The sequence below is a fragment of the Panthera pardus genome, unplaced genomic scaffold (assembly GCF_024362965.1).
Source record: "Panthera pardus isolate Hobbes unplaced genomic scaffold, ASM2436296v1 HiC_scaffold_12, whole genome shotgun sequence".
Lineage (NCBI taxonomy): Eukaryota > Metazoa > Chordata > Mammalia > Carnivora > Felidae > Panthera > Panthera pardus.
Window position 1 is genome coordinate 48,854,646 of NW_026526677.1, and position 22,949 is coordinate 48,877,594.

The 22,949-nt window shown below is 36.9% G+C and overlaps 1 protein-coding gene across 5 annotated transcripts in view; it reads left to right on the forward strand.

The window, feature by feature from the left end:
* SBF2 (SET binding factor 2) overlaps nt 1–22,949 on the forward strand; it is a 479,282-nt gene that overhangs the window by 405,306 nt on the left and 51,027 nt on the right. For all 5 annotated transcript variants that reach the window (XM_053899995.1, XM_019456278.2, XM_019456281.2 and 2 more), the window contains 6 exons: nt 22–95; nt 1,552–1,747; nt 11,426–11,553; nt 13,233–13,408; nt 15,374–15,519; nt 18,051–18,249. In XM_053899995.1, the coding sequence (XP_053755970.1) occupies nt 22–95; nt 1,552–1,747; nt 11,426–11,553; nt 13,233–13,408; nt 15,374–15,519; nt 18,051–18,249 (919 nt within the window). The remainder of the gene's footprint in view (nt 1–21; nt 96–1,551; nt 1,748–11,425; nt 11,554–13,232; nt 13,409–15,373; nt 15,520–18,050; nt 18,250–22,949) is intronic.

Genomic DNA, 22,949 nt, shown 5'->3' on the forward strand with positions numbered 1-22,949 from the left:
GAATACTCTGACTTATTCTAGGAATTGTAGCTATGCACATTGAGACCCTAGAAGCAGTACATCGAGAGAGTAGAAGACTCCCACCAATACAGAAGGTAATTATTTTAGACTACATGTTTTCAGGGTATAACATCTCTTCTTAAAAACAGCAACAATAGGCTGGTGTGCCCCAGAAAATACTTTCCCCTAACCTTTTACAAGATTAACTCCAGTTTTATCATGTAGATCCTCATAAAACAGATACTGAAGTAGAATAGGAGATTCAGCAAAGAAGCAATAATAGCCTCTTGTTGAGTCAGTTTTTATAGGCAGGGCATAAATTATGAACATTTGAACTTCTAAGCCCAAGCCAAGATTTTATGCCCTGCCTACTTCCAGAAAAAAGGACTTAAGGGAGTTACCATAAAAATACCAGGTTCCTGAATCTGTATACATTACAAGCATACGTCACAAGCATCTGGGAAGTCTATTAAAAATTGAGAGCCCAGAATCCCACCTCAGCCTCCTAAACTGGAGTTCTCTGAGACTTGGCCTGGGAATATATACTTTAATAAGCCTCCCAGATGATTATTTTGCAGCTAGTCTGGCACCAGTCTGTAAACCAGTCAGGACCCTCTTACCTATCTAACAGAACTATTAAAAATAAATTCAAAGGAAAAGTCAGAAGCCGGATGGACAAGAAAGGTAATTCTATCAGAAATCTGAGACACAGTGATCATTATAACTTTGGCTTTACATTTAGCTCAGAGTTTCCTAGAGCCAACAAAAAGAATAGTACTGATTTATATAGTTTTTATTGCTTAGTAAAAAATAAGCATATTAGATCTTCAGGAGAGATGAATTTTTTTTCTAGCACTGGTATCTTCAGAGGAGTGTATCATGTGATTGTGTATTTCCCAAGATGTGTAAATGTTCATTATTTGGCCATTTATTGTGTTAATCTTCAGTAAAGGTCTAGAAGGGCAGTTCCTTTTTAAGATGCATCTATTTTTCTAAGTATTTGTTTTTTAAATTTACGGAAGTAACAATGTTCTTTGTATAAAATTGAAGCATTAGAGAAATACACATTCTACAAAGTGAAAGTCCTTCATGGTTTTTCCAACTCCACCTCACCTCCGCCCTTAACCATGATAGTACCACCTTTAACAGTTTGGTTCATTTTCTCACAACTTTTTCTTTTTCCAGAAAAGGGAATTAAAATATACATACTGGTTTGCAACTTGCTTTAATTTAATAATGTATCCTTGATATCTTTCCATGCCAGTATGTATAGATCTATGTTATTTTTTTTAATGCTTGCAAAACTTTCCATTGAATAGATATTTTAAACATTTTAGTGATTTCCAATTATTTTAGTGTTAATTAGCAAAAAATCTTTTCACATTTGGATGCAAAAACATCAATTCTGCCTCTTCCCAAATCTATTTTCTCTTTTTGGCTACCTAAGCAGTCTGTCTCAGGTTTTTTAGATCTGTGACTGAAAAGATAACTTTGGTCTAAGTGTTGGAAACCCCCCAAGATTTGTGTTTAAAATACCTTCTCTGTTGTTAGCCCAAGATTCTTAGACCTGCTCTACTGCCAGGAGAAGAAATTGTCTGTGAAGGTCTTCGAGTCCTGCTAGACCCTGACGGAAGAGAAGAAGCCACTGGAGGCCTTCTTGGAGGCCCTCAGCTACTGCCAGCAGAAGGAGCCTTATTCCTCACCACATACAGAATTCTGTTCAGAGGGACTCCCCATGATCAGCTGGGTATGATTCATATTAATGCCATCAGTACATGGATATACATGTGCTACTTGAGTTTTGATTCCATTTGTGTGCAGTAATTTGCAGATCATTTCAGATTCAAAGTAAGCCTTTTGTCACCAAGTATTTTTAGAATACTTTTGTCTGTCAAAGCTAATGATAATTTGGATTATAGAGTCTAATTTAAAGAACCAAGGGTATCTTCTAAACAGTACATCAATGGTTCAGTGACTGAAACAATCATAATTTCATGGGGAAGCATATTGTGACTTAAGGAGAGTCATAGTATGTAGCTGCTCACAATGTCTCCTGCTGATTTGTGCCACTTTTCTGAGTCCTACAGTTAACTGTGTCTTCCAGACACATGATCCCTTTTGTGGAAGGATATGGTAAGCATCACAGGGATGTATAACAAACGAACAAACTACATTTCCCTCTTGGCAAACAACTTCTGTCACTAAACTCCCTCAACCTCTACTTCTCTTTTCCACTACTGTGTGCAGTCTTTCTTATTAGAAAGGAATAGCATGCCCTATCAAGTCAGAATTATCTTTTTTAAATCACTGTAATCTCTATGTAAACTACTGTGGTTGATGGGAAAGCATGTAAGATTTGGGGTAAAACTGTTGGTCTCCAAATAAGAAGCTCAGATTTAGATTGCTGTTGACCAATCTTGATATCTTAAGTCTTAAGTTATAAAGTTATAAAAGTCCCCTTTTATAAAAGTAGGGAACTGGGCTTGATTGGTGATAGTTCGGTGGTTCTCCCTCCACCTTGACCACATATTTGAATTATCTGGGAAGTTCTAAAAAAAAACTATCAAATTGTGCCCAACCCTTACACAGTTGAATTAATACCCAAAATAGGATTTTAGGAATGGGGAGACCCAGGCATCTGTGCATTTTTAAACCCCAGAAGTGATTATGATGCATAGTAAGGATTGAGAACCAGGGATAAATGGTCACTTACAGTTCCTTCTTCATCTGAAATTATTCATTCAGTAATATTTAATGAATATGTACTATATGTGCTGTGCATTTTGTTAGTGGAATTTGGATGTATAAAATGCGGTTTCTTTGAAATCTCACAATTGTGTAATTCCTTGCTTAGATAGAATCACGATGGTTTATTATCTTGTTCATAAAAGAGTGTTTATCATATAATAAGCAAAAAACTCATAAAATCCAATAAACAAAATGGACCCTTAGGTATAGTTATATTCATTTTGAAAAAGCGAAAATGAGCAACTTTTTTCAGCCCTCTCCTGTCATATTACTATACATAAATTATATTTGTATTTGAAAGCAAATGTAATTTTAAAAGACACTAAATATCCAGTACTTATGCATTTTTTTGTACTACAAGTTGTGAGCTCAATGGTCACAAACATACATTTGGAACATATAAATATGAGATACTTGGTCACTTAAGTTATTCTAATTTATTTCTTTTAAAGAAAGAAAATATGAAAACATATTTAGTGTGAAAGTTTGTATTGTTCTCTTGTTTTTTCCTGTCAATTTTTGGGTTAATGTTGTAATTTAGGGAAATTATTTTTATCAGAGAAACCTTCTTATTTGCCTCTTTTGTTTCTCTTTTTAGACTTCTAATTTAAAATATCTCCTTTAATGACACACAGAAATCTGATAATTTTAAATATGTTATATAAGCATAGGTAAACAACCTATGTATTAAACAACTTACATATTAAACAACTACATTCTAGAACTTAAATTCTTTTTCTTTACACACTTATAGAGTTTATTATGAATAATCTTACATTTTAGGAAAAGCTCCAAAGTTATCAGAAATGAAATTATCCCTTAATGGAAATACATCACTTTGTGATCCTACTGACCTAGAATTTTTTTTTTTTAATAATTTATTGTCAAGTTAGCTAACATACAGAGTAGTCTTCGCTTCAGGAGTAGATTCCCATGATTCATCACTAACATACCACACCCAATGCTATCACAACAAATGCCCTCCTCAATGCCCATCACCCATTTTCCCTGTCCCCCTAACCCCCACTAACCCTCAGTTCTCTGTATTTGAGAGTCTTGTTATGGTTTGCCTCCCTCTCTGTTTGTAGTTTACCTTTCCTTCCTTTCCCCTATGGTCTTCTGTTAAGTTTCTCAGATTCCACATATGAGTGAAAACATGGTATCTGTCTTTCTCTGACTGACTTACTTCACTCGTAATACTCTCCAGTTCCATCCACGTTGTTACAAATGGCAAGATTTCATTCTTTTTCATTTATGCTAAATATTATTCCATTGTATGTATATACCACATCTTATTTATCCATTCATCAGTCAATGGACATTTGGGCTCTTTTTTTTTTTTTTTTTTTTTTTTAATTTTTTTAACGTTTATTTATTTTTGAGACAGAGCATGAACGGGGGAGGGTCAGAGAGAGGGAGACACAGAATCTGAAACAGGCTCCAGGCTCTGAGCTGTCAGCACAGAGCCCGACGCGGGGCTTGAACTCACGGACCGCGAGATCATGACCTGAGCCGAACTCTCAGTCACAGCCGCTTAACCGACTGAGCCACCCAGGCGCCCCTGGGCTCTTTCCATACTTTGTCTATTGTTGATAGCACTGCTATAAACATTGGAGTGATGTGCCCCTTAGAATCAGCACTCCTGTATCCTTTGGGTAAATTCTTAGTATTGCTATTGCTGGGTTGCAGAGTAATTCTATTTTTAATTTTCTGAGGAACCTCCACACTGTTTTCCAGAGCAGCTGTGCCAGTTTGCATTCCCACCAACAGTGCAAGAAGGTTCCCATTTCTCCACATCTTCACCAATATCTGTTGTTTCCTGGGTTATTAATTTTAGCCATTCTAATCATGTGAAGTAGTATCTCGATGTGGTTTTGATTTGTATTTCCTGATGATGACCGATGTTGAGCATCTTTTCATCTGTCTGTTGGCCATCTGGATGCCTTCTTTGGAAAAGTGTCTATTCATGTCTTCTGCCCATTTCTTCACTGGATTATTTGTTTTTGGGTGTTGAGTTTGGTAAGTTATTTATAGATTTTTGATACTAACCCTTTATCAGATATGTCATTTGCAAATATCTTCTCCCATTCTGTTGGCTGCCTTTTAGTTTTGTTGATTCTTTCCTTTGCTGTGCAGAAGCTTTTTATCTTGATGAAGTCCCAATAGTTAATTTTTGCTTTTGTTTCCCTTGCCTCAAGTAAGAAGTTGCTGCAGCCAAGGTGAAAGAGGTTGTTCCCTGTTTTCTCCTCTAGGATTTTGATGGTTTCCTGTCTTACATTTAGGTCTTTCATCAATTTTGAATTTATTTTTGTGTATAGTGTAAGAAAGTGGTCCAGTTTCATTCTTCTGCATGTTGCTGTCCAGTTCTCCCAGCACCATTTGCTAAAGAGACTGTCTTTTTTCCATGGGATACTCTTTCCTGCTTTGTCGAAGATTAGTTGGCCATACATTTGTGGGTCCACTTCTGGGTTCTCTATTCTATTCCATTGGTCTATGTATCTGTTTTTGTACCAATACCATACTGTCTTGATGATTACAGCTTTGTAGTACAGGCTAAAGTCCAGGATTGTGAGCCTCCAGCTTTGGTTTTCCTTTTCGGGATTGCTTTGGCTATTCAGGGTCTTTTCTGGTTCCATGCCAATTTTAGAGTTGTTTGTTCTAGCTCTGTGAAGAATGTTGGTGTTACTTTGATTGGGATTGCATTGAATGTGTAGATTGCTTTGAGTAGTATTGACATTTTCACAATATTTGTTCTTCCAGTCCATGAGGATGTAATGTTTTTCCGTTTCCTTGTGTCCTTTTCAATTTCTTTCCTAAGATTTCTATAGTTCTTAGCATACAGATCTTTTACCTCTTTGGTTAGGCTTATTCCTAGGTATTTTATGATTCTTGGTGCAATTGTAAATGGGACCAATTCCTTGATATCTCTTTCTGTTGCTTCATTATTGGTGTATAAAAATGCGACCAATTTCTGTACACTGATTTTATATCCTGTGACTTTGCTGGATTCATGTATCAGTTCTAGCAGGGTTTTGGTGGAGTCTTTCAGGTTTTCCATGTAGAGCATCCTGTCATCTGCAAAGAGTGAGAGGTTGACTTCTTCTTTGCCAGTTTGGATGTATTTTATTTCATTTTGTTGTCTGATTGCTGAGGCTAGGGCTTCCAACACTATGTTAAACAACAGTGGTGAGAATGAACATCCCTGTCATGTTCCTGATCTCAGGTAGAAAGCTCTCAGTTTTTCCCCATTGAGAATATTAGCCTTTCTTTCTTCTTGAGATAGGCCTGGATGGCAATGTATTTTCCTGTTAGGACTGCCTTTGCTGTATCCCAAAGGATTTGGACTGTTGTGTTTTCATTTTCATTTGCTTCCATATATTTTTTAATATATTCTTTACTTTCCTGGTTAATATCCTATTCATTATTTAGTGGGATATTCTTTAACCTCCATGTATTTGGGGGCTTTGTAAATTTTTTCGTGTGGTTGGTTTAAAATTTCATTGCATTGTGGTCTGAAAACATGCATGGTTTGATTTCAATCCTTTTATATTTGTTGAGGGCTGTTTTGTAACCCAGTATGTGATCTATTTTGGAGAATGTTCCATGTGCACTTGAGAAGAATGTGTATTCTGCTGCTTTTAGATGAAAAGTTCTGAATATCTCTGTTAAGTTCACCTGGTCCAATGTGTCATTCAGAGCCATTGTTTCCTTATTGCTTTTTGCCTAGATGATATGTCCATTGTTGTGAATGGAGTATTAAAGTCCCCTACAATCACAGTATTTTTATCTGTACATTTATTTATGTTTGTGATTAATTGATTTATATATTTGGGTGCTTTCATGTTGGGGGAATAAACATTTATAATTTTTAGCTCTTCTTGATGGATAGGCCCCCAATTATGATATAATACCCTTCTTCATCTCTGATTACAGTCTTTGTTTTAAAGTCTAGTTTGTCTGATATAAGTATGGCTACTTCAGCTCTCTTTTGACATCCAGTAGCATGATAGATGGTTCTCCATCCTTCACTTTCAGTCTGAAGGTGTCTAAAATGAGTCTCTTCTAGGCAGCATATAGATGGATTTTGTTTTTTTATACATTCTGATACCCTTTGTCTTTTGATTGGGGCATTTAGTCCATTTACATTCAGAGTGATTATTGAAAGATACAGATTTAGTGTCATTGTGTTATCTGTAGATTTCATGCTTGTGGTGATGTCTCTGGTCCTTTGTAGTCTTTACTGCTTTCTACTCACAGAGTCCCCCTTAGGATCTCCTGCAGGACTGGTTTAGTGGTCATGAACTTTAGTTTTTGTCTGGGAAAGCCTTTATCTCTCCTTCTATTCTGAATGACAGTGTTGCTGGATAAAGGATTCTTGGCTGAATATTTTTCCTATTCAGCACATTGAATATTTCCTGCCACTCCTTTCTGGCCTGCCAAGTTTCAATGGACAGGTCTGCTACTACCCTTATGTATCTACCCTTTTGGTTAAGGCCCGTTTGTCCCTAGTTGCTTTCAGAATTCTCTCTTTATCTTTGTATTTTGCCAGTTTCACTATATGTTGTGGTGTTTACCTGTTTTTGTTGATTTCGAAGGGACTTGGATGTCTGTTTCCTTCCCAAGATTAGGGAAGTTCTCAGCTATAATTTGTTCAAATAAACCTTCTGCCTCTTTCTCTCTTCTTCTTCTGGAACTCCTATGGTACAGATATTATTTTGTTTCGTTGAATCACTTAGGTCTCTAATTCTCCCCTCGAGATCTAGTAATTTCCTTTCCCTCTTTTTCTCAGCTTCATCATTTTCCATAATTTTATCTTCTATTTCACTTATTCTCTCCTCTGTTTCTTCCATCCTTGCTGTCACTGCATCTCGTTTATTTTGCATCTCATTTACAGCATCGTGACTATTTCTTAGGTCCTTGATCTCTGTAGCAATAGATTCTCTGCTGTCTTCCATGCTTTTTTCAAGCCCAGCCACTAGTCTTATGACTATTATTCTAAATTATTGTTCAGATATATTGTTTATATCTGTTTTGGGCAATTCTCTGGCTGTCATTTCTTCCTGGAATTTCTTTTGAGGAGAATTCTTCCATTTTGTCATTTTGGCTGAGTTTCTGTCTTTTATGTGTTTTAAAAGCTTGTTATATGTTATATGTTATATATAACATATGTTATATGTCCTGTTATATGTCCTGTACCGGTGAGTACTACTGTATTAGATAGGGATCATACACTATGCAGGGCCTGGCACTTTAGGAAGTGTTTATGGAGTGTGTTGCATGCACTCTGTTGCGCTTTGGCTGCTCTATCCCACTGCTCATAGTGGTGGATTGTTTGGACCTTCCACCAGATTTGCTTTGATTTGTTTGTTGAAGTAACTCTGGAGAAAAGGGGTGGGGGGAGCTCTTATCCCACACAAAGAAAGAAGTGAAAGGGGCAAAAAAAGAAAAAAAAATATCAGGCAGAGAATCAAAGAAACTACAAGGCTTAATCCAGAGAGAGAGGAAAATAAAGAAGAAGGAGATACAGAAAAGGTGTAAAAAGAATAGAGTAAAAATGCCTGATTAAACAAACAACCAGAACAGAGAAATAAAGAAAAAGGATATATTTATATATAATAGGAATTGACCAAAAATCAAATCAGAAACTATGAGACTGATTCCACAAGAAAGAGAAAAGGAAAAGAAAAGAGAAAGAGAGAGGAGGAGGAGGATAAAAAGAAAAAGAAAGGAAAAATGAAAAGAAGGAAAGAAAAGTGGAGGGGGTGGGAGAAGAGTAACATACAAGACCACAGGACTGTTGTCTGTTGGCACCTGGGACTGGTGGCTGGTCTGGAGGAGAGGCCGTCTGGTTCACTCAGTGACAGTTCCACTTCAGTAGATAAGCAGTTACCTAGCACTGAGGAGCCAGGTTTGGTATAAGTGGATCCCGCCTCCACTGGGGGCTGCTATTCTGTTCCCTGAAACCCCACCATGTTAGTGATGGGCAAAAAAATGGCAATACTCCAGTCTCTCCTCCCCAGACAGGGTGTCTCAAGCCATGCTATTCAGGCAGCCCTCACAGAATAGTGTGGGCAGTCAGCTTGCCCTGCTTCATGGTCTCTCACGCCTCCTAGGCACTCAGCTGGGATTCAAAACCTGATGTCTCACAGGATCCCACCCCAGGTGAACCTGGTTCTGGAGTAGTGCCAGTCCACCCAGCCAACAAAGGACCTCTGGCTGGTGCCCGCAGGGTCTTTTATCCTTGGGGGGAGCAATAAACCCTCTTCCCACAGTACTCAAGGGAAGGGACTCTTATCTCCCAGTGCACCCCTGAGATCCCTACTGTGCTCTGGGGCTGGCTCCCTCCCACCAGGCACATGCACACAGGAGCAGCTCAGGTCTGGAGAAAGTTGCACACCCCTGAAAACTCTGATCTTTGACTTGTAAGCCTGTTTGCAAAGTAGAAACTGGCTCTCTCCATATTTTTTTTCCCCAATCTGGCCCAGAGAGGTTTTTCTCTTATCTAAATACAATCCCACACTTCCACTCTTTCTCTTTCTCTTCCTTTTGTCCCTCCACAGAAGGACATCCCCCTCTCCGTGCCTACGCCACCCATTTTATCTCTCCCAATTGCATACACGCACCTCTGTCCCGCCAAGCTGTCTCTTTCCACCTGTGGAGATTTTTCTGTCACTCTGCAGCATGTATTCCTGGGTGTTCCAAGTGTTCCAACCTCAATACAGCTGTGTTTGAAGGACAAGGGAAATTCCAGTCCTCCTACTTCTCTGCCATCTTAACTCCTCCCTAGAACTTAAATTCTGTATACATCCTAATTTTGTTTAGCCTCTGGATATGAGCTTAACATTAAAGAATAATCAGAATTTTCCAGGTTAAGAGTTGACAGATCCAGGGGATGAGAAATTCTGATGATGAATCAGGGAAATACAAATTAAAACCACAATGAGATACCACCTCACACCAGTCAGAATGGCTAAAAGTAACAACTCAGGCAGCAACAGATGTTGGCAAGGATGTGGAGGAAGAGGATCTCTTGCACAGCTGGTGGGAATGCAAACTGGTGCAGCCCCTCTGGAAAACAGTATGGAGGTTTCAAAAGATTAAAAATAGAACTACCTTATGACCCAGCAATTGCGCTACTAGGTATTTATACAAGAGATACAGGTATGCTGTTTCGAAGGGGCACATGCACCCCAATGTTTATCGTAGTGCTATCGACAATAGCCAAAGCATGGAAAGAGCCCAAATGTCCATTGACAGATGAATGGATAAAGAAGATGTGGTGTACACACACACACACACACACACACACACACAATTGAGTATTACTTGGCAACACCAAAAAGAATGAAGTCTTGCCATTTGCAACTACGTGGATGGAACTAGAGGGTATTATGCTAAGTGAAATTAGTCAGAGAGAGACAAATATCATATGACTTCACTCATGTGTGGAATTTAAGATATAAAACAGATGGACATAAGGGAAGGGAAGCAAAAATAATATAAAAACAAGGAAGGGGACAAAACATAAGAGACTTTTAAATACAGAGAACAAACTAAGGGTTGCTGGAGGGACTGTGGGTAGGGGGTAGGCTAAATGGGTAAGGGACATTAAGGAAGACACTTATTTGGATAAACAATGGATGTTATACATAGGGGATGAATCACTGGAATCTACTCCTGAAATCATTATTGAATTATATGCTAACAAACTTGGATGTAAATTAAAAAATAAATAAGTAAATAAAAAAAATTCTGATGATGATAAGTGGATGTATGTATGAACTCAGATAAACCCAGTTCACTTCTCACCTCCTCTGGCTTACTAGACAAGGTGCTTTGCCCATCGCTGCTCCTGTTCTGTTACTTGTACCACTGCCTGACATCCCCTCCTCTTTCCCTCTGCCAGTCCAAACCTATACTCTCTTCAAAGCTCACCTTCCCTCTCACTTCTTCCAGGAATCATTTTCTAGTCATCTAGCATTCAGAAATCTTCTCCCTTTCTGAAATACTTAAAGCCTTGTATCCTCAAATCTGGGAGCTAATTACATGTTGTTGTATTCTGCATGTGAATCTCCTCTCCCATGGGGAACTTTGGACTCTCCAAGAGAGACTTCGTGTGTCCTACTTATTTTCTAGACTCACATCTTTGCAACCTTGGGTAGTTGATAAATAATTATTTATATTTTCCCTTCCTTGCTTTAATATTTAAATTCCTAAAACTCTTCAGCCTAAGCTTAGTCCTGTATCTTCTGAAGGTACAAATACATGGTAAAACACTTTTTACCACATATGGAAACACATCTTAAAAACCTTTTCTTTTTTGCTTTATACTTACATTAAATATCATGGATGTCTTTAAGATTAAGAATCTTGAAAATTGCCTTAAGCTGGGTGATCTTGTGTAGTACACGGCAGGTTGGGGAAATAGAAAGAATGAAGACAGACAGACTGTGACAGTTACTTCACTCCAGGAAAGAATCATGTTTCAAGAGTGAATTGCCATGCAATAAAATTAATGAATATGATTCTAGAATCATTGCATTTTGTCTCACTGCATTCCTAGGTATTGTCCTTTCCAAATACATTTCTTTAGCAGAGGCTGATAAAATGAGGAGCAGAGACTGTGTAAATAAGCTGTAAAGTGCTATTGCTGAGCCTGTGTCTTCCTTTCCTGTAGTTGGGGAGCAGACAGTTGTGCGGAGTTTTCCCATTGCCTCCATCACCAAGGAGAAGAAGATTACGATGCAGAACCAGCTCCAGCAGAACATGCAAGAGGGACTACAAATTACATCAGCATCCTTTCAGGTATTAAGAAAGGGAACCATTCTTCTGTTCAAAAGTTCTCTGGCACCTGGGTGACTCAGTCAGTTAAACATCTGGCTTCAGCTCAGGTCATGGTCTCATGGCTCGTGAGTTTGAGCCCTATATTCAGCCCTATATTTGTGCTGATAGCTCAGAGCCTGGAGCCTACTTCAGATTCTGTGTCTCCCTGTCTGTCTGCCCCTCCCCAACTCACACTCGCTCACGCTATCTCCCTCTCTGTCTCTCCAAAAATAAATAAATGTTAAAAATATAAAATAAAGATAGAAGTTTTCTACAAATGATGTGGCCACTTTCTGTGATCATGGAGTCCAAAGTTAGAAGATAAGGAGGATTAGAGGGTCTGAGAGGGTAATCTTCAACTGAGTAAACCCATGAATCATCTTGTACTTAATCCCTCACTTCCTGAATCCTTTGGCCAACTGAGTACCAAAAGATTATCTGTCAATATTTAGATCTCAGAAATTCTGACACACACAATTGACTGTTGTTCTCTGCAAACTCATACATTTGTGTTTGATAAAAGCTTTAGATAGAAAGCAATTCTCTTGGCATCTCTTTCAGAAGGAAGTGCCCTATGGCCCTTCTGTGGAAGAGATAAAACTCTAAGAATTACACTCAGGGGTAAAGTACTATTGGTACTAACTAAATAACCTCTAATTAAGCAGAGAATTTTCTAGGGGTTTTTGAACATATCATAACTTACGGAATTATTGATGGAAAACAGACACTGGGGGCACCTGGGTGGCTCAGTCGGCTAACTGTCCAACTCTTGATTTCGGCTCAAATTATGATCTCACAGTTTATGAGATCCAGCCCCACGTCGGGATCTGCACTGCTTGGGATTCTCTCTCTTCCTCTCTCTCTGCCCTTCCCCTGCTCACTTGCTCACTCTCTCTCTCTCTCAAAATAAGAATAAGAATAAATTTTTAAACTCTGACACTGGAAGAGTGATCTTTTCTTAGTTTTTCCTTTTTGCAATTCTGAGTCTGTGATATTTTGCTCTTCCTATTTTTATGCCTTGTCTCTGACTTGTCAGATTTTTAAGTGCTCCAATTCTTGCATCATTCCCTCTAGCCAGGAAGCCACTCCTTGAACCTCCATGTGCTTATTGTGTGAAATGTGAGGCTGCTGACCTCTAAACTCCAGACCTTCTCCCATCACCTGGGGAGAGAAGCCTCCCAGGGATTTCTTCACTGTTCCAACTGCCAAAGGACTTTAAACTAGAATATTGCTTGACTATACTGGTTAGGATTCTAATCAAACAGACTTTTTTCTTACTAGACTTATGGTATCTTGGGGTAAGAGGAGACTTCCTGTGGCCAAATTCCCTGTCTAGAACCAACAGTTGAGGAAAAAAAGAAGGACATGTTACCTGCTTCATCCACTATAAGTTAATTTCCCTATCCCATCATAGAAAAGATGGTCTTAAAGAAACCCAACTTTAAGATACATGATTTTCCTTACCAACAAACCATCTATGACAAGTAAACCTTTCTGAGCTATTTTTAAAAAATAAAACATTATATTCGATGATATCCAAGGTCCCCTCAACCTCTGGACTTCTGCCATTTAGTATTATTTTCTTTTATTTCAGTAACTTGAGGAGAAGTTATCTGGAAATCCTTAATGCCTGTAATGTATTTTATCTCTTTTGTCTCTAGTTGATTAAAGTAGCGTTTGATGAAGAAGTGAGTCCAGAAGTAGTAGAGATCTTTAAGAAACAGCTGACGAAGTTCCGTTATCCTCAGTCCATTTTCACCACCTTTGCTTTTGCTGCTGGACAAACTACCCCACAAATAATTTTACCCAAACAGAAGGAAAAGAACACCTCCTTCCGGTAAGAAGACAGTCAAGTTTCTTCATTTCAGCGTTTTCATAGCTGACTGTCAGGGGAAGTGACCTATCCTGTGGGTCAGTGTATGCATAATTGCTCGTTTTGTTTGCCATTCTGTCAAGCCCATTGGACCAAGCTCAGAAAGTTATAGAACAGCAGCACTGATGTATGTAACAAGTTTCAGAAACTAAAAGCTACAAGAAGTTTTGACCAATATGTCCATTGCTTATGATATATTTTTAGAGAGTGAAATTCTGTTTTCCCTTTTCCCCATATTAATCACTTTCTAACTGCCTTTGAGCAATCCCTTCAGTTTTCTTTGATATCCAGGCCTACTAGACAGTTTTTCTTTGACCTAGAGATGGGAGCCTTTATTTTTTCTTTTTTTATAACTTTTTCTTTTGATACAATTTCAAATTTACAGAAAAGTTACAACATAATACAAAGAATTCCTGTATACCATTTACCAAGATTCACCAATTGTTTGTTTTGTTCCATTTTCTGTATCATTCTCTCTCATATATATTGTTTTCTAAACCACTTGAGTTATACATATAATACCTTTTTAGCCTTAAATATATCAATATATATTTTCTAAGAACAGACCACAGTATATAACCAGGAAACTTAGTTGGTATAAAACTTTCATCTAACCCAGAGTCCTTATTCAAATTTTGCTGATGATCCTTTATAGCTACATTTTTTTTTTCTGCCTAGTACAGAATCAGGCATTGCATTTACTTGTCATATTTCTTTAAAGGAACCCTTATTTTCTGATGAAATTTTTAGTAATTTATGTTGAAACTTTTACATTTCAGTTATTACAGAATAACAATTGCATAAAAATTATCTTCAATTAGTGATAAAATATAGGAGCCAAAAGTTGAGTTCATTCACCATTAATCACCTAGAATTTGGGCATCTGCCAGTACAAATTACATATTAGGGAGGAGCATGAAGACTTTGGAGAAAAGCCCTTCCCTTTGCCTGAAAGTAAGATAAGCTAGAGATTATAGAAGAGTTGAGGTCCCAGAGAGTGTGTCATTACTAAATGGCATAGCTGACTACCTGTGCCACTGTTACCTGCTAAGTGAAGGAGACCATGCAGATCCAGAAATGATACATTGAAACATGAACAGCTTCCTAGGTATTTACAGTGGTGAGGCCAGCAACTTGTCTTAGCACTGTGGAATCACAGAGGAGCCTGTGATATCTATTATCCCAGCCCTCTATGGAAGAAACAAAAGTTTGTGTGGCATTTTATGTTTAGAACCTATGGACTAGGAGAGGAAATATATGCACACACACACACACACACACACACACACACACACACACACACGTATACCCACATACAAAATCAACCTTACTGTATCAAGCTTATGCTATTCACCTGCAACAGAGACATAGCAATTTTAAAATTTAAAACATCTTAGAATTGTCTTGAGTATGTAAGCATTTACAGGGTCAGAAGGCAGGACACTATGCATACACACTTAAACATGGTGCTAACTATAATTATCATATGATCTCAAAGAGAAGCCTATGAGTTAGTAGAAAGAGTTTGAATCAGTAGAGAAGGGGGCAAACTGGCTTCCACGCAGGAGGACTGCTACCGGCATAGTTTGTAGGAGCTCGTGGGAGCAGTGGCATGGATAACCAGAGTGCATTGAGGGGCATGTTTGACCAAAAAGCCAAACTGAGTTTAGATTTGGGAAAGTAGCTTATGTCCCACTCTAGGTTCTTGCACTTGTTGCCTACAGCCCTCCTGATGACAACAGTGTTTTATAGGAAATTAGTCTGCTGCCATATAAAAAATGATTTAAGAAGAACAGACTTGCTGAAGGTCTGGACAATACTAGTAGCTGTGGGAATGGAGAAGAAATAAGTTGAGCTGTGTAGGTATCAAAAAGTGTAAATGGTGTCTTCCTATTAAATTGATGTTGTCTTTGGTTTTATGACTTACAGTATCTTCTCAAAAACAATTGTGAAAGGTGCCAAAAGGGCAGGAAAAATGACAATTGGGCGGCAGTATTTATTGAAGAGGAGGACAGGGACAATTGTGGAAGAGAGAGTGAATCGTCCTGGATGGAATGAAGAAGATGACGTATCAGGTATGTGAGAAGTCCTTTTTCCTTCATGACTCAGTTTTATTCTTTCTTCTTATATGAGTAAGAATAAGAGACTCATGTCGTTTCCCTTAAACCTTGACTCACAAGAACCTAGATCTCATAAGAAGATTGGAGGCACTTACTAGCTTCTCAGAATTGGAAAAAAATATTTTATTTTCCCAATAGTCCATTGTTCAGCTAAGATTCTGTTAAATTATGTTTCTCTGTTACTAACTCCACAGAGGTGGTTGGCCATTGTTACATGGGTCTCATCAAAGGGAGAAAGAAAGAAACCCCAGTGCATAGAGAATTTAGGTATAAAGTAATCCCCAGTACCTTGTCATTATGCAATAAGAATAAGGAAACAAGGACATTGGGTATTCAAAATTAAAGATTTGTGTTTGGAATGAGAACATTGTGGATACTCTTAATCAAAATGAGGGACCAAAGATGAAGGGATCCTTAGATGGTAAGAAAAAAAATGCCTACTACATATTCAAAAGAACAGAATCTGAGAAGCTAAGATTCTTCTCGGTTGGGAAAATAGAGGCAGAAAAACAGTCACAAAATGTTTGTTTTCTATTTCTTAACCCACTACAGAGTATGCTTATGGAATTAACACTAGGGATAATCTGATCTAGTAGGAGGCAGGATGCCTTTGCACCCTTTTTCTTTACAAGATCTTAGAATCAATCACCAGTAACTATACCACTACTACTAATAATAATAGCAAAGAACCTTTTGAAGAAAGAAACCTCATGTTTTAAGAGATCACTGGCTAAAGGTCTCCATTTCAGTATGGGTAGCTACATACTCTGAGAGCAATGAACAGACCCACTATGTATTACTGAAACAACCATTTTTTGGAATTCTGGCCTCTTTACAGTCACATGGAAAGCCATAAAAAATTATCCATCACTACTGACTCTTCTAATTTGAAGTTTTAATGATTACACAAAAGAAAAACTATTATTCTATGATAATAATGCCACCAAAACACCAAATTATATAATGTTCTGTGCTTCTCTGAAAATAAGAGGCCAACACAAAGCTGATACCTGATGATATGTTTGCATTGTGAAGTTTACGAACTAAAATACAAAGTCTTATATTTGTAGGGATAAGCTGTTAGGGTTTTTTTTCTTTTTAAATGGAAGAGAGCCTTATTATTTCCCTTGAGGTTACATATCTTTGAGTACATATCCAAAAATTCTGAAACTTTAATTTGGCTTCTCTCACTGTAGAAATAAATAAGAAAGTAAATTAGGACAGTTCTTAACATGGACTTTTTTTTTCAGTTAGAACATAATGGTACCAATTAGGAATGTTGGGTTTTTTTTAAATCCTCCCTAAAATGCTTGATTATTGGGTAAATCCTTCCACATCTAAAATCTTAAGAGATTCTGTAACCTGTGATTGCAACATTGTGAGGGAGTTTCCATGTGTACCACATCCTCTGACAAAATACTTTCCACAAAAAAAGTATAGTGTCTTGATACCCCTCTAAGAAAGGTCTTTTCCCACCAGTGAATTTCTGCTTAATCTAGAAATTTCTAATAAAAGTTTATGTTCTTAAAAGTTAACTGAAATGTGGATGATGAAGTTTGTGTAGAGATTATATTAAAGATAAATTTTACTGATGAGTTAGCTTCTGACAGAGTTTGAGTTTTTATTTTATAGAGTCCTAAATAGAAATCACTATACTTTGGCATTAGTAAACAAGCTAGATTGAAACAGAAAAATACGGCTAATGAATTCAAAATTATATTGTTTTTAGAAACTTTGAGTTAATTTCCCTGGCATTTTTTTTTTAAGTTTATTTATTTATTTATTTAAGTCAATTCTACACCTGGGGCACCTGCATGGCTCAGTCAGTTGAGCATCCGACTTTGGCTCAGGTCATAATCTTGCAGTTTGTGAATTCAAGCCCCACATCGGGCTCTCTGCTGTCAGTGCAGAGCCTGCTTCAGATCCTTTGTCTCACTCTCTCTCTGCCCCTCCACTGCTCATGCTCACCATCTCTCTCTAAACTAAATAAAACATTTAAAAAAAAAGAACCATGGGAATCTATCCCTGAAACCAAGAACACGCTGTACACACTGTATGTTAGCCGATTTGACAATAAATTATTGTCATAATTAAAATTGTTTTAATTAAAAGTTTTTTAATTAAAAACAAAAAGAAAGAAAGAAGGCTCTGCACCCAACGCAGGGCTTAAGCTCACAACCCCAACACCGAGAGTTGCATGCCCTTCCAACTGGGCCAGCTAGGCGGCCCTTCCCTGGCATTTTGAGTTAATTTCCCTCACATTTTGAGCTTCTGATATTTTATTTCCTGACTATCCATTACTGTTTTAATTTATGTTTGGACATAATGATTCTTCAAAGAATTAATATGATTTTAACTGTGACATACATAGTGCCTGTAGCCCTAACATAAAACTCTCTTGGTTTAAGAATCCTCTTCAAAGGGAAGCTTTTAATCCTCTACTTTGAGCTATATCATTTTTTCAAAATCTGTTTCTGCATTCACAGTTTCAGATGATAGTGAACTCCCCACAAATACCACTCTGAAGGCCTCAGAGAAGTCTACAATGGAACAGTTAGTGGAAAAAGCTTGTTTCAGAGACTATCAGCGTTTAGGTTTGGGAACCATAAGTGGCAGCTCTTCTCGCTCAAAACCAGAGTATTTTCGAATCACTGCCTCCAACAGGATGTATTCACTCTGCCGGAGGTAAGTCTGTTAGTGGCCTCTAAAAAGACACCTTTCCTTTCTTCCATTTGAGTCTTGAATGGGCTATTTGTCTCCATAGCCCAGAGGGAGAAAAATGCCAGAAAACTAGGAGCAAGCTCTCCAGGGAAATGTGTGTTTAAGGGGTACTTTTTATGCAGCATGAGTAAGCATCTCCTTGGCATTCTCAGAAGTATAATTATATTACTGAACAGTGCCTAGATTAGATCAAAGAGTGAAAGGTAAAAGTTTTTGTCTCCTATATGATTTTTTCTTGTCTTTCTCTTCCCATTTGCATCTTTTCTAACATCTATGTCTGAAGATAAGTTGAAATAAAAATAGAATTTGCCCAGGCAGATAGGAGAGATGAAGGTCTGCTGTAGGCTGGGGGTCCACAAACTTTTTCTTTAAAGGGCCAGATACTATATATTTTCAGTTTTGCAGGCCATATGGTCTCATTGCAGCTACTCAACTCTGCCAAAAAGCAGCCATAGATGGTAAGTAAATGAATGGGCAGGGCGTGTTTTGGCCCACGGGCTGTAATTTGTTGACCCAAGTGTAGGCAGGGTTTTCTTGTGCTGTCTAATTAGAATATTTCCAAGGGAAAGTACTTAAAGAATGTAAATGAACATGTTTTCTTGTTTCTATTCTTGTCATCTCTCACTATTTCCTATATCAGTAAGGCCCTATTTCATGCTTTATATTTTTTAAAACTACATTCTGCCATGTACAAGTTTAATCATTTTCATCTCTGGGTAAGCTGTTTCCTTTGCATTCGTAAATTCTTGCTTTGATTAAACAGAATAATGCTGTGAAAGCACTTTGTACATATTTTAGAAAGTTGTCTTAATGTTACTATTAGTTTCAACCCCACTGTTCTTAAAGAACTATAGATATCTCATTTTAAATGACAGTTTAAATTTATAAATACTTGGCCAACAGATGAAAAGGTACTCAACATCCCTCATCATCAGAGAAATGCAAATCAAAACCACAATACAAACTGGTGCAGCCACTCTGGAAGACAGTATAGAGGTTTCTCAAAAAGTTAAAAATAGAACTACCATATGATCTAGTAATCGCACTATTGGATACTTAACCAAAGAATATGAAAACACTAATTCAAAAGGATATATGCACCCCTATGTTTATAACAGCACTATTTACAATAACCAAATTATGAAAGCAGCCCAACTGACGAATGGATCAAGAAGTACACACATACACACACACACATATGCACACAATGGAATATTAGCCACAAAATGGAATATCAGCCACAAAAAGGAATGAAATCTTGCCATTTGCAGCATAGATCTAGACAGTATAACATGTATGGATATAGAGAGTATAATGCTAAGTAAAATAAGTCAGTCAGAGAAAGACAAATACCATATGATTTCACTTATGTGTAGAATATGTATTTTACTTATATGTAGAATTTAATAAACAAAACAAATGAACATAGGGAAAATAAAAGAGAGAGAGAGACAAACTAACAGACTCTTAACTATAAAGGGCAGATGGTTACCAGAGAGAAGGTGGGTGGGGGGAACGGGTGAAATAGGTGAAAGAGATCAAGAGTACTGTGTGGTGTATACAATTGTTGAATCACTATATTGTAACCTGAAACTAATTGAACATTATTTCAACTATACTGGAATTAAAATTAAGAAAAAGAAAAAGACCAAAGACATGCAGGATTGAGTGAGAGGTTTAATGTGATTGGTGCTTCTGTTGGAGATAATAGAGGAAATGCCAATATTAAAGAACTACCTGCAGGGAATTTTTCAGAATTGCTGAGAGAAACCAGTCCTCAGGTCCAGGAAGCCAAAATGAATCCAAAGCAAATAAGTCCTCATCTAGAGGTATTGAACTGAACCCGCAGAACATCTAAGAAGAGGACACCAAGCAGTCAGAGAAAAGAGAAAGTTCACCAAAACAGGAATAGCAATGATGAATGACATTTCAGTATCAACAAAGTAAGAAGGCAATGGAATCAAATCTTCAGTAAGCTAAAGAAAATAATCATCAACCTAGCTTGTACACACAACAAAAGTATTTTTCAAAAATAAGGCAATTAAAAGTATTTTCAGAAAAACAAAAACATATATAATAAAAAATACCATTATGAAACTTGAGAAACAAGTGGGAAATACAGTTTGAGATTTGGGCCAAATAAAAATTTTTCATTAAGTACTGAAAGATTGTGATTCTGTTGAGTATGCAATAATTTTCCTGGATACTCTATCCTTCTAATTAAATTCTTTTTGTAGATAGTGTAAGTCGTGGTATCAAGGTGTAATGTCCTGCTGTTTGGGAAGCATGCGATCAAAATCCTGCCTGCCAGTGAGAAAACAGACCTCATTGCTCATTTTGATCTGTCAGAAACAAAATAAAATAACAGACCACTTATTAGAGCCCTTGTAATAAAATGTTTATAGTGATATAAAATAATATATATCCCTCAAATAGTATATTAGGAAGAAAGGAATGGAATAATAAAAAATAATCCAAAAGAAGGCAGAAAGGAGAAAAAAGGGAACACAGAACAGATGGAACAAATAGAAAGCAAATGGTAAGATGGTAAATTTAAATTCAAATATATCAGTAATTACATTACTTATCAATTGACTAAATGTTCCAATTAAAAGAAAAATATTACCAGAATTTTGTTAAAGCTTTATGCTGCTTTAAAGGGAGATATCTAATATACAAGAATTCAGAAAAGTCGAAAGTAAGAGTACAGAACGAATACACCGTGCAAAACTGCCTTTTACAAAATCACACATGACAATTCATTATGACCAAGTGGAGTTTATTGTAAGAATACAAAACTGGCTTGAAAATTGAAAAACAATCAGTATAATTCACCATCTTAAAAGAATTAAAAAGAAAAAATATGTTGCATTCCAGGAGGGGAATCAAAGCAGAAATGGCTACTGTGAGCCTGGTCCAAAGCATGCAGTGATGGAAGGTCCTGGAGACAGTACGTGGTGGGACAGCCAGACAGAAGATTCCTCTAGGCCAGAGAGGCAAGGGAAACTGTAGGGGCGTGTGATCCTCAAGCCCACCCCTCCCTCCTCCTATGGAAATTCGTGCACAAAGCTTGAATATTTGCCTCTGGGGGATCTCAAACTCAAGTGCAGAACTTGCAGAACAAGTGAACTGTGAAAATGGGGCAAAAACATTTCCAAATTGATAATTTTTTTTATTCCAAGAAAAAAAAGAAAAAAGAAAAATATAAATTCACTATATACAGAAAAGCACTTTATAAAATATAATGTACATTTATGATTTTTAAAAGAAGAATTTTTATCAATTTAGAAATATAAGGGAAGCTCCTTATCTAGTGTCTAAAAAATCCTACAGCAAAAATTACTTTTTGAAAGTAATTGTAATTGAAAACTTTTACTCTGAGATCAGGACAAGGTAAGGATGCCCACTATCACGACTTCTACTCAGTGTCATACTAGAGGTCCTAAAAGGTGCCAAAAGACTAGAAAAAGAAACAATAAAAGGCATAAAGATTGAAAAGAAGGAAAACTATCATTACTCACAGATGACTTGCTTGTATACTTAGAAAATCTGAAGGAATCTACAAATAAACCTTTAAAATTAATACATGAATTTAGTTAGGTCCCTGGTACAAAATTATTATACAAGAATTAGTATATACATAGCAAAGGTAAATAATAAAAAAATGTAATTTTAAATGATGTTATTTTGGTACTGACACTACTTAGAGTAGCTCTAAAAAGCATTACTTAGGAATAACTCTAATGAAAGATATACAAGACCTCTATGTGGAACAGTCAGAACAATATTGAGGACCATTAAGGATATAAATAAATAGATATTTCATGTCCTTGGGTTTGAATACTCAGTACTTTGAAACTGTAATTTTTCAGGGCACCTGGGGTGGCTCAGTCAGCAAAGCATCCAACTTGGGCTCAGGTCATGATCTCACAGTTCGTGAGTTTGAGGCCCACATTGGGCTCCCTGCTGGCAGCATGGAGCCTACTTTGGTTCCTGTTTCCCTCTCTTTCTGCCTGTCCCCAACTCATGCTTTCTCCCTGTTTCAAAAAATAAATAAAAACATTAAAAAAAAAAACCTTTAAAACTATAATTTTTCCAGAAATTGGTCTATAGATTCAGTGCAGTCCCAATCAAAATTCCAGCAAAATGTTTATGGAAATTAAAAAGATGATTCTTTTAATATATAAAGAGTATATAAACTTTAATATATAAAGTTAATATAAAACTTCAGAAGGTCAGGAATAGTCAAGATAGTCTTATAGAATAATACTGTAGGATACCTAGACTTTTCATAAAGCTACAGTAATTAAAATAGTATGGGATTGACACAAGGATAGTCAAACAGACCATTGGGGCAAAATAGGGAATATAAAACAGCTCAACATATATGGACACTTGATTTAAGGTAAAGATAGCACTTAACAGCAGTCAATAAAAGATGTTTTTTCAATATGCTGGATATCCATATGAAAAAAAATTAATCTTGACTCCTGCCTTATATCATACACAAAAATCAATTCCCACTGGTCTATGGGTCTACATGTAAAAGGTGAAAATAATAAAGCTTCTAGAAGATAGAAGAATATCTTCATAACCTTGAAGTAGGAAAAGATTGCTTAGGACAGGAAAAGCACTATCCATAAAATAAAAGACTGATAAATTAA